This window comes from Phocoena phocoena, chromosome 20 (assembly GCF_963924675.1).
Source record: "Phocoena phocoena chromosome 20, mPhoPho1.1, whole genome shotgun sequence".
NCBI classification, from domain to species: domain Eukaryota; kingdom Metazoa; phylum Chordata; class Mammalia; order Artiodactyla; family Phocoenidae; genus Phocoena; species Phocoena phocoena.
Window position 1 is genome coordinate 53,125,890 of NC_089238.1, and position 12,468 is coordinate 53,138,357.

General features: G+C 44.5%; 1 protein-coding gene across 1 annotated transcript in view; it reads left to right on the forward strand.

The window, feature by feature from the left end:
- Nucleotides 1-2,448, forward strand: part of HSD17B2 (hydroxysteroid 17-beta dehydrogenase 2) — a 65,033-nt gene extending 62,585 nt beyond the window's left edge. The window contains exon 6 of the mRNA XM_065898407.1: nt 2,340-2,448. Coding sequence (XP_065754479.1) covers nt 2,340-2,448 — 109 coding nt within the window. The remainder of the gene's footprint in view (nt 1-2,339) is intronic.
- Nucleotides 2,449-12,468: the final 10,020 nt, after the last annotated feature.

The window sequence follows — 12,468 nt, forward strand, 5'->3', positions numbered from 1 at the left end:
AATGGTAAGGACCACAGTCAAATCGAGTCTTTCTCACTGTGCATTGATATCCTCTTGTAACTACTGCTTCCAAGGTATTGGATTCATTGTATGTAACCAGCGCTCCATGCCCCTCTTCTCCCTTCCTCTACCAGGAGCCCTGGGGATAATAGGATGAGGTCTCCCATCTCAAGCAGTGCCCCTGAGGTCTTTTGGCAGACATGGGGCATGTGACTGTCTGGGTTGGTGTCCCTAGTAACCATCCCTGTGGCCTCTATCTGAGCATCCAGGATGGAAAAGGCAGCATTATCACTTGGAGAAGGCCAGCTGAAAGGAGCAACGTCAGATACTAAGGGAGGTGTAGCCAAGTTCACCTGGTAGAGGCAAAAGGGAGGAGCTGGTGAACAGAGGGGCCATGAAAGTAACTAGAAAAAAACCCAGCTTGACATGAGGGAAGCGGAGGTCCAGATATCTTGCTCATTGCAAACCTCCCTTTGTCCCATATCCTTTCTAGAATGTGCAGGTTTTCTATTTTCCAACCCCATGGAGGTTTGGGTAGATAAACTGACAGTAGATAAACTGACAATGCTCTGTGATTTTACCCCAAAGAAATAATAAAAAAAGATATAGTGAGATAAATAGTTATAAAATACTAATATGATACTTTTTTTTTTTTTCTCCTGCGGTACACGGGCCTCTCACCGCTGAGGCCTCTCCCACTGTGGAGCACAGGTTCTGGACGCGCAGGCTCAGCGGCCATGGCTCACGGGCCCAGCTGCTCCATGGCATGTGGGATCTTCCCGGACCGGGGCAGGAACCTGCGTCGCCTGCATCGGCAGGCAGACTCTCAACCACTGCGCCACCAGGGAAGCCCTATGATACATTTTTAATGGCTGGTCATGCTGACTGTCCATTGGTTCTACACCATTGTTTTAGGGTAGAACAGAAAAAAAAAAGAAAAAAAAATCAAGTGTTAAGTGTTGATTTCCAAAATAGGCACTTTTTGTAGATAAGAGTTATGAAGCCCAAGGCTTCCATCTGCATGATTTGGATGTTGAGAGAACAAAGTTTTTATACAACCTGCTGTCCAAGGTTTGGAGGACTGAGGATTGTGTGCTTCACTCTAAGCCAGTGGTTCTCAGAGTGTGGTCCTTGGACCTGCAGCGTCAGCATCACCTGAGAACAGTTGACCTAAAATAATAAAATAGCCAGTTATTATTTTACCAGCAAAATGAGTTTATTCGAAACAGCAAAGAATTGCAACTTGGGACAGGCAATCTATGGCAAACCACAGGCAAGTCTAGAGAACAGAGAGGTATTTTATAGAGGAGAAGGGGAGTTGGGAGGAGCTGTTATAAACAGAGTCCATTGGAGGAAACTGGGAGTTCAAAGTGTAGTGGCTTTTCATTGGCTGAGCTGTGACAGTCTCTCATTGGCTGGAATGTTGCCCAGCAAGGAGTTCTTCCTCCTGCTGGGTAATAAAGTAATAACCTTCTTCCTATTGGAGATGCAAAGTACCTCTCTTTCTGATGGGTCTGCAATTCCTCTAGTGGTCGGGCATGAAAGCATCCCCTTCTGGCCTCCTGACTCCATTTAAAATGAGGTTTCTCTTTATTAATTTCCAGAGAACCTATTAGAAATGCAGGTTCTCAGGAGCCAACCCAATCGTACTTTAGGTTCCTATGGCTGCTGTAACAAATCACAAAAAAACTTAGCAGCTTAAGACAACAGACATTTATTATTTTACAGTTCTGGAGGTCAGAATTCTGAAACGGGTCATACAAGGGTAAAGTCAGCAGAGCTGTGTTCCTTCTGGAGGCTCAAGGGGAGAATTCATTTCCTGCCTTTTCCAGCTTCCAAAGGTCTTCTGTATTTCTTTGCTTGTGGCTGCATCACTCTGACCTCTGCCTCCTTCATCTCATCTCCTTTGACTCTTACCCTCCTGACTCACTGTTTTAAGGAACTTGTGATGACATTGGACAGGATCATCCAGGTAATCCAGGATCATCTCCCATCTCAAGATCCTTAACTTAATCATGTCTGCAAGGTCCCTTTTGCCATGTGAGGGTCACATATTCACAGGCTCCAGGAATTCTTTTGCCATTATCATTAGCCATACATCAGACCATTATTCTACCGACCATACCTACTAAATCAGAAATTCTGGGGGTGGGCCCAGCAACTTGTGTTGTAATGAGCCCTCCAGGAGATGCACACCCGAGTTTGAGAACCATTGCTCTAAGCCGTAGAGTAAGCAAGCTGCGGGATTTGTGGTCAGGTCACAGAAGGAGAGGGAATCTCTTTGAGGACAGTGGGAGAGAGCTGGAGACATCAAACAGGGTCTACTTTCTGTTCCGCAGCCTCCCAGGGGTTGAAATCACTGTGAGGCATGGGGAGAAGGTGCTGAATACAGACCCAGGGGGGTCTGAGAATCCTGGATCAGAGAAGCTACTAGCTGGTTTCCCATAGGAGTGCTTCCACACTACCTTCGGGTTACCTTGATAGAGAGAGAGGGTAGTGAAGAGAGTACTACTGGAGAGAGTAGCGAAGAGCTCCAGAATGAAGACCCAGTGCACCTGTGGGGTGGTTCAGGGGAATACTGTAGCAGAGGCCACTTGAGCTAGGGGCTAAAGCGAGGATGAGAAATGCAACCAGAGACCAATGAAGATGAGACAACGTTGCTTTCCTGGTGCCAGGAAAATACACCAGCTCCTATGAACCCAGATTCTTAGGATTAGGGCAAGGAAAAGAAGAAGAGATGGCAGGGGAGGGGATCTTGAATTCCACTGCACATTCATCTGGAAGACCCTGTTTTAAACCAGAAGAGACTAAGTTACCTGAAAGTATTAATAAGCATTAAAATATATTTCAGTTTTAGCACAATACCTATAGGTTCTCAGAAAACAAGAGACAAGTATTACATATGAAATCCAGGCCCTGACCATGTCTGCACAGTAAATGGTGTCCCTGGTTTACTGTAAGAAACCAGTAAGAGCTAATGGCAGAGGGAAGCCCCCAATATATCTACAATTCGTCGTATTCTTGGTGGAAGACATGATGAACAGGTAATTCAACAACAGGACTCCTGGCAAAAAGTATTTTATCTTCCCCAGTCCTGCTTTCTGCTCAAGGGCAGGATACAAGGTACATTTAATACCTGGCCACACAGCATCACGTGCAAATTGCATGCAAACCCTCACCCACTCCCCTTTATCTCTTCCCTTTCTGTACTTTCCCAATGCTGGCAGAGGCAAGTGGGCCATCCTCACAACCCAGGATAAGAGGAAGGAATTAGAAAAAAGCATCCAAGGAAAATATGATTTCTTTTATTACATAGGGAGCTGATAAAGGCCTACAAATAAACTTTACTATACTATTGAATGGAACATTAAATTTCATCAGTTTCATTACACTGGTGATAAAGACCATGTTTTGGAATGCCATTCTGGATGGTGTAATTCTGAGGAAGAGTAATTCCATGCAAACAGCTCTGACGAGGTGCTGGTATCTCCTGCCCAGTAAAATTTCCCAGTCCAACTCACATATAGTCGTCCACTCAGGGACCTAGGACCCCTGAACACCTGCTCTGGAGTGGCTCCAAATAATGTTTCTCTACTGATTTATCTTATAAGCCAATACTTCCCTCTGGGATCTCACGTGTTGCGGTGTCCATGGCAGGACCAGGTGGGTGTTTCAGAGCCTCAGCTTAATACCCAGCTCAGAATTCCACAGCAAGAAATAAGAAGCAAAAGGAAGGGAGAGAGTTTGGGAACTAATGTAAAGGTTGAAGATATGTTTGTAGTCTGAAGTTGCTTACTCTTGCCTGCCCAGCATTCCTTTGGGGGAGGATTTTAGTGAGACTGTCACTCAACGGACTCTACATCCCCATCATAGGGGTGGGCATGTGACCCAGGCTGGCCAATCAACTCACACCTTTGGCTCCAGTGACTTGTTGGGGGGGGGGGGCACATGACCCAAGAAGAACCAGTCATAGCTCCCGATGGTGGGAGGATTGCTAATGGGCTCTGGGAGAAAAAGGGTATCCTTTTCCATTATAATCTCCATGTTAAACTGAAGCCTCTAGAGCCCACAAAGAGGAGAGCCTGGTAGAGAATGAAGCCAGGATAGAGGAAAGTGGGTCAGAATGATGAGGAAAAAACAAAGTTTGATGACATAGTTTGAGTCCCTTGATCTAGCTATACCTGCTGATCTACTGTTTGGACTGATTTCCAAATTGTGTGAACGGATACATTTCCTTTAAACTATTTTGAGTTGGGTTTCTATCTTTTGCAACAGAATTAATTTCTGACAAATATACACTTTAGGGAAGGATTCAGTGAAGAATGAAAAGTAAAATAATGCTTGATGGAGAAAATAGGCAATGCCACAATATCCTAGGAGAGGAAGAAAGATGAGACTAAAGAAAAAAATAAAGGAGGTTAGGGTGGGTGATATTACTGTTTAGTGGCCCTCTTCCATAGAAAAGCAACTTTTCTGTTAAAATTTCCTTTGGGGTTTTATCCCCAAAGTCCGTGAGCATGGTCCCTCTGGAAAATGGTGACACAAAATCCTTGCTGAGCCCCATGGTGGAAATCAAAGATTTCAGCTGATCACTGGCAATTCTAGACTATTGAAATCACACTTGGCTAAAAGAACAGTGGTAGGTACGTCTAGTGTGGTAAGACACCCTGTCCTGGATCATCACAAAACTTATTTACCATATTGCAAAACATGAAGATGATGAAAGTGAGAATCCCAGCTTACCATGGGAAGCAGGAAGATCAACAAAAAAACTCAAGACTTTTGTTCTAAATTATTTGTTCTTCTCAGGTTATTCCATCCATGTGAGAGTGTTCTGGCCACCAGGGAATTGCCCTGGGAATTTTACCAGAGAGATAATTTTGTTTAGCTCTACTTTCTGTTCTTCCTCCTATTTTGATAATAGGTAATGATTCACTGCTGGATATCATGTAACCTCTTTCTTTGACTTTGTCCTGTGCTCTCTCTCCTAACTATCCAAGATGAACTCATTCCATATAGAGAAGGTCTTAACTGGAAACATGCTATTTTTTAGACTGGGTATGATTTTTAGGTAAGACAAATGTTTGCGCAAGACGTTTTCATTGATGATCACAAAAGTTACACTTTCGTCTTGAATACTCATGGTATTCAAGCAAACTGGGACTGGAAAAGATCCTAAAAGGGCTACTGATATTAATACATGTCATTGCTATTGCAATGGCTGGAATTTTTTGGCAGGAGTGGGGGTAAGGGGGGCGTTCTGTGGTTCAGCATCCACTTACCTTCCTATTTGGAAGTCATTCCCCAGGTGTGAGATCTTGGTGGAAAGCAATGCTTTTCCTCCAACTATGGAAGCCAGAGATCTAAAGCCTGCCTCTCCCAGAATCTTAACCTTTAGGACTTGGGCATCGTGAACAAATGTATGACCTTCCTAGGACATGGAATGTCGACTGAGGGATATGAAGAGTGATGATGGCAGTCTCCCACAAATGACAGTTGTTGCGTTTCCTGTTTCTTGACCCTTTGGAGGCACTTGGTCCCATCAATTCTATTTTTCAAACGTAGTCTTCCAGACTTGCCTTGATTGAGTGAATCTCATATATGTACATATATATACACACATATATATGAGATTGCACAAATTGCACAAATTCAACTTAAAAAGCTCAACTCTTGAATAAGAGTTGAATAAGTTGCACAAATTCAACTTAAAAAGCTCAACTCTTGAGATGATGAAAAAGTGCCAGAGATGGATAGTCGTTATAGTTGCATAGCACTGTGAATGTACTTTTTATGCCACTGCGTTACATACTTAAAAGTGGTTAAAATGATAAATTCGTATGGTATGTATATTTTACCACAATTTTTAAAGAACTCAGTTCTACTACATACTAGCTGTGTGACTTTGGGCAAATTAACCTTCTAAGCCTGACTTCTTATCTAAAAAGGGAGATGATAACAGTACGAGCGTCATGGGGTTGCTGTAAGGATCGAATCGTTAATTCAAGTAAATTGCTCAACAGAGTTCCTGGCACAAAAGAAGACAGAAATGATTGTTAGCTTAATAAATAAATAAATAAAGGCAGTAAAGATTCTTTTCAGGAAGAAGAGGAGGTGTGATCTTCATTGTTTGTCCATGAAAGACTACCTTGTACTCTCGTGGGAGGAAGAAGCATTAGCCAATCATCAGCCGTCCCACCATCCAGCCTCAACCTAGAAAGGACACACCAAGGACACACTTCAACAACAAACATTTGTTTCTCACAGTTCTGGAGTGTGGCAAGTCCAAGATCAATGTGCTGGCAGATATGGTGTCTGGAGAAGACCCACTTCCTGGTTTGCAGACGGCCATCTTCTTGGACACACCAAGGTAACCTCATCTCCACAGCAAATGTGCTCAGATACAAAGAAGAAAAACCAACTACTATTATCCTATGTTTGGGGGCCCTTATTAACTGCTAGGCACCAGCTAAACCCTTTGCGTTATCATCCTATTATCATGGTAACTGTATGAAATCAGCATTATCACCTGCATTAGAGGAAGAAGAAGAAAATCCCTAAGATGCAGAGAAGTTAAACAGCTTGCTTAAGGTCACCCAGCTGCTGAACAACAGACCCAAGATTTGAGACCAAGTCTATGCATCTTAGTCAGTTCTGACTGTTATAACAAATCACCATACACGAAATGGCTTCAACAACAAACATTTATTTCTCACAGTTCTGGAGTGTGGCAAGTTCAAGATCAATGTGCCGGCAGATATGGTGTCTGGAGAAGACCCACTTCCTGGTTTGCAGATGGCCATCTTCTTGCATCTTCATGTGCCAGAGAGAGAGAAAAGCAAGCTCTTTCCTTTCTTATCTTCTAAGGGCACTAATCCCATCATGAGGGCTCTACCCTCATGAACTAATTACCTCCCAAAAGTTCCACTCCTAATACTGTCAAATTGTGGGGTAGGTTTTCAACATATGAATTTGGAGGGGATGCATTCAGCTCATAACACTCTCTAAAAATAATTCCAAAATACCCATATTATACCACCATGCTGCTTTGCTACCAAGAGTGTGACGTGTTTGGAGCAATATTAACCAGAATTCAAAACACAAAACAAAACGAACCACTGTGCAAGAGGAGGAGAGAGTTCTCCTTTGACCTTAAAATGGGAGAGACTAGTAGAGTCTCCCCAGTTCTTCTTATAAGCTTCCCTGGAAAAGTGTTCCCTCAAACACCAGTCTCCCTTTCCTCTCCCAACATGCCCAGGTCAAATCTTAGTCTCACCCCTTACATTATAGCCTGAAGCCTTCCGTCCTCGGGAGGCCACCTAATGACTTGGGATTATGAAGTTGTTTCTCAGTAGAAACCAAAAAAGAAGAGATGGGCATCCAGGGCCTGCCTGGGTCCCCATGCTACTGCGTCCCTGCAGGTGAGGCAGAGTCCTAGACAGAGCGAGAGGAGGAGTGGGCTTTTGGGATGGTACACAAGGGGAAATGCACACTCTGTCCCTCTTTGTAGAGGGTGCATCCTTCTGGAGCCATTCACATGAAAATGTGGGGCTGTGTTTTGGGAGTGGGCCTTTGAAAACACTGTGGCGATGAGGAGGAGATAATTAAAATACTTGTGGTTGTAAGCAATGGAAACTGAGTTCTGACTGTGAACAAAATGGGAGCTGTTTATATATATATAAAATCTCAAACAAATGCAGAGAGAGCATGCGCCGAAGTTTTATTTAACTCATAATGAGAGAACCAGTGGGATGGCAGAGCTGGCTTCAAAGAGGGTATGAGAACTGATATATAAAATACAGCGCTCTTAAAATGATAGAAGGATGCTAGAATTAGACTGCTAAATGCAATACAAAACTGCAAGACTGGTTGAGGTTCTACAAACAATATGTTCATACTGTTTGGGTCTATATTCTCGGCTGATCAGAAATCATCTGCATCTCTACTGCATAAAAATATTGTAATTTGCACCCTCCAAGTTTTTTCCAAGTTACTATCTACCGTTGCAGAACTGGGTCCCTGGTCAATATGTAAGTTCACATTTCCTTGGAGGGTCAGGTGGTTCTTAGAGGGCTTTTAGACAATGCTCTGGCCTGATACTAGAAAGATCACAGATGTCGTTGTGCCTTATTTCCAAGTTTTGGGTGACATTTTCATAATAATAACCAAGGTAGGGATTGATGAGCTATCAGAAATTGTTTTCCACCAAGCCTTAGATAAGGCCTCAGATGCTTCTCCAGAACTGTGCTCCATGCAGCCACTACCAGTTGATGGGAACTAGTGCAAGGGACGAAATTGATTTGCCATCCACCTTGATGATGACAGTGGCTTGGTTTAGAAGTTCCAGATAGCTTCTCCCACAGCTGGCTGGGGCTATTCCAATGACTCAGTCAAAGCTCTGGCTTAGCCACGAGGAAAGACCTAAACAAGCATCATCTCTCAATGAAAGAAGGTGAGAGGCCAAAGGAAGTGGGAGGTCAAAGGAAACTATTATTTTCATCCTAGATGAATGTTCACTTGCTCTTCCTAAAGTCAGGATTTCATAGATAAGCTACATGGCTTCAGAGCCATTTATGTCAGGCTGATGGGATGCTTTGATTGTTCCTAGTGTAGAGAGTTGTGTGTTAATGGGTGAGGAGCTTGGAAGGGGATGGGAGATTTGCTCTTAGTTACACTGGGTGCTGCTAATGACCTTACAGAGCGTATGGTCCATCCATCCAGTCAATGGACTTGTTGTAATCAAGAGAAATGGAAAGATTAGGCCCCTGAGGAGAAGCAATCATCCTTCATTCATTCCAAGGCATCCCCTGGCACCTACTATGTGCCAAGCTTTATTGAAGTTCATTGGAAGCTGTCAGTGAGTCTCTCCCCTAGAAAGACCATGAGATGCTACCATAGAACAAGTTTCCTTTGTGAGCTACACCAAGGCCCACGTACTTCTGGTCTATTTGCAGCTAGAGGGAAGACTTAAGTACTGTGTCAGTGTCCTTCCTTGAAGTGTTCTTTCTTATAATGACACAGTGTTTAAATTGTCAACAAAAACTCCTGCTTGAAAATTACACTTGACATTTATATTTCTATGCAAAATTGGGAAGAAGGTGGTTCATCAATGTTTCAAATAAGGTAAGAGAACACTAATTCAGTGTCATCATAGGCCTTTCATTTCTGTCCTGAGTGAAATGATAAGAAGGGACAGGAAATTTCCCCTCCCAGGACAGCTGTGAATGGTCAGGTGAAGAACAGCACAAGGAGGCAGAGGCTGGAAGCTGAGCAGGTGATACCTGGCATTGTGATTTTTATGCAGTAAAGGGAAAGTGGAAGATGTGACCCATCTCTGTGTCTTGGTGTCCTGTGACTTCTGCTTCACTGTTCATTACGAGTGAAATTCCTACCTTGTTGAGAGATGGGAGACAACCCCACTTTGGTAGACCATGAAGCAACTGCACTGGGTGAGAAGCTATGGGAGGGTGGGGTGGGTCCAAAGCAAAGAAGACAGCCCCTGCCCTCCCAGAACTCACCATGTAGGAGACAGAAATATACCAAGACTATCAGCCTTCTGAAGGTCAACGTCCACAAGGACATTGAAACTAGAGGGTGTCAACAAGAGAAACATCCTAAGATAATAGGTAAGAAGATTAATTATACCATGCAAATACTAATCAAAAAAAAGTTGGCATAGCTATACCAATGCCAGACAAAGTAGACTCTAGGGGAAAGAGTGTTTCATACATTTTATATCCTGCACACCCCAACTGGAGCCGAAATGTTTCTGCTCTGTGACTCCTGGCCACTCTGCCTTCTCTGGTCTGCCCTGGGGTGTGAATGTCAAGCCAGATCGTGGCTGTCCGCTTTGCCCATCCATCCTACACCGTTAAAAGGAGGGAGTTCTGCCTCAACCCTGAACCTTAGGTTTTCGCTTTCATCTCTCACCCACTGCATTACCAACTCCTTCTCCTGCTCAACAAGTTTTTCTTGAGTTCCCACGCTGTTCCAGGTACATCTGGGGACGAGATAGATGGATCCCTGCTCTCCTGGGAATTGACAGTATAATGAGGAAGACAAACAAGTAGCGACTAAAGAGTCTGAGGTAAACGTGTGGTCATTGCTATTACTTTTGAGTGCACAGGGAGCTCTACTGACCTACGACAAGGGGTTCCTGATTTTAGCTGTTTCCCACCAGGGCTCCAACCACCAAGCCAATTACCACTGGCTCTTCTGAAAAGATGCCAGTAGAGGATGAAACCCTTGACAATCAGCCCCAGGAGGTGTAAGAAGGATAATAGCCCTCTCCTGAATAAGTGCTTGATGTTTCAGGCTGCTCAGGTCAACTCTAACTCAGATGTCTGCTGCTCCTAGACTCTTGAGAAGTGACCACCATCCCCATCTGACACCTGTGGGGAACGCTTGGCTCTGCTCAGGGGGCTGATTGTAAAGTCAGCCCCAATGTGGGGCCTCAGCACCCAGGTCTGCAGGCCCTGGGCCACAAGGAGGAAACTGTGTTCTGGCTTGAGGTGACAAACTGCAGAATCAGTTTGATCTGGTAACTGATTTTGAAACACCTGGGTACAGGCCAGGTGGCGGAGGCCCATGAGGGAGTAAGGGCCTCTCTAGCCAAAGCTGAGTGGATGGATGGAAACTGTTGGGCAGGGGTTGTGGCTGATTTTACATCATGTAACTTGCTTAACATCAGATAACAGGCCTCACTGAAAACTGGCTCATGCCTTTAGGCGGCTTCTTTCATACCTTCTCAGAAAATCCTGTAAATCAGGGCCCTGAACGGCTGCAGGGCTTCTGAATTCACCCAAAGTCAGTTCCCTTCCTGTCTTCCCCAGGCTAGGTTTCAGGGTGGATGCTAGACTCTTTAGTACCCTTTGCAAATTAGTACACAATTTTACTAATTGTCCACTAGAGAGACACAGTCCCAAGGATGTATGGCTTGTTAAGGGGAGTGAAGGCTGGGTTTCAGGTCCCTCTTACTGCCTTAGCAGGATGTGCTGTGAAATGTACAACCTGTGTAACCGTGCATGTCAGCCTTGCTGAGCTTTATGATGTCCAAGGACAGTTTCTATCATCCCTCCTTAAAATATGCACCTTGGGGGCTTCCCTGGTGGTGCAGTGGTTGAGAGTCCGCCTGCCGATGCAGGCGACATGGGTTCGTGCCCTGGTCCGGGAAGATCCCACATGCCGCGGAGCGGCTGGGCCCGTGAGCCATGGCCGCTGAGCCTGCGCGTCCGGAGCCTGTGCTCCGCAACGGGAGAGGCCACGGCAGTGAGAGGCCCGCGTATGGCAAAAAAAAAAAAAAAAAAAAAAAAATGCACCTTGCGAGGACAGAGTTAGCATCAGACCCAAGGGGATGAGCAAGTAGCAATCAGAGAACAAAAGGTAGTAATCCAGCTTCAATTCCACTTCCCTGGCGAAGCCTTCAGTTTTAGGGGCACCAGAAATGATTCTGGATCCTGAACAGGTACCGAAAAATCACAGAGACTCTGATAGGACACCCAGAAGGCAGGGCAAGTTTGGGGTTTCAAAGTCCAAACTAACAATCAGGTGTGTTGTTATTACCTCTTACTTTGTGATCCTCAACATCTTGGAGGAGGCAGCCTGGAAAGCATTTCTAGGGGAAGAAGATGAGGAGACTGGGATGGGAAAGCAAGGAGATGATGGGTGGAGCAGAGGCTGGAGGTGGTGGGAGGGAATGGGGCAAACCAATAGGGGAAGGGGCGCAACAAGAAAAAGAAGAGAGGGTGAGCGGGGGGCGAGGGGGAAGGAGGTCGGTTGTAGAGCAGGGGGATGAGGAATCTTGGCTGGATAACATTCTATCTTTCTCAGGTTGAAGTCAGTACAATCCAGAATGCTGAAGGGGCTGAAGGTCTAGAGTGGTAATGGAGGACCTCTCTGAGGAGGTTACATTTAGGCTAAGAGCAAAGGTTGAGAGGAATTAGTGGACATAATCATTTCAAACAGATTTTTAAAATTGAGTATTATTTCATGTATGAGAGACACACACACACACACACACACACCCCTTAAGCACGTGGCTCAAAGAGTTTTGAGAAATGAATAGAGCTGTGTAGCCCACGCTGGTGGGAGTAGAGATCAAGGTTCACTTTTTTCCATACAGACATCCAGGTGTTCCTGAGCCATTTGTTGAAAAGACTTTACCTTCCTCACTGAGTTGCTGTCATACTTCGTAAAAAATTTACCGGTCATACAGTTATGGGTCTATTTCTGGATTCTCCTCTATTCCATTGATATATTTGTCTATCTTATGCCAATACCATGTGCTTTTTCTTTTCTCCCCCTCTTTTTCTGTTTTTTATTTTTGACCTCCTTTTTTCAACTTGACTATATTCTACTTCAATTCCTTTGGTGGTTACTCAAAATTTTAACAGGTACACTTAAGGGTTTTTTCTAATAAATTTATTTATTTATTTTTGGCTGCATTGGGTCCTTGTTGCTGCGCACGGT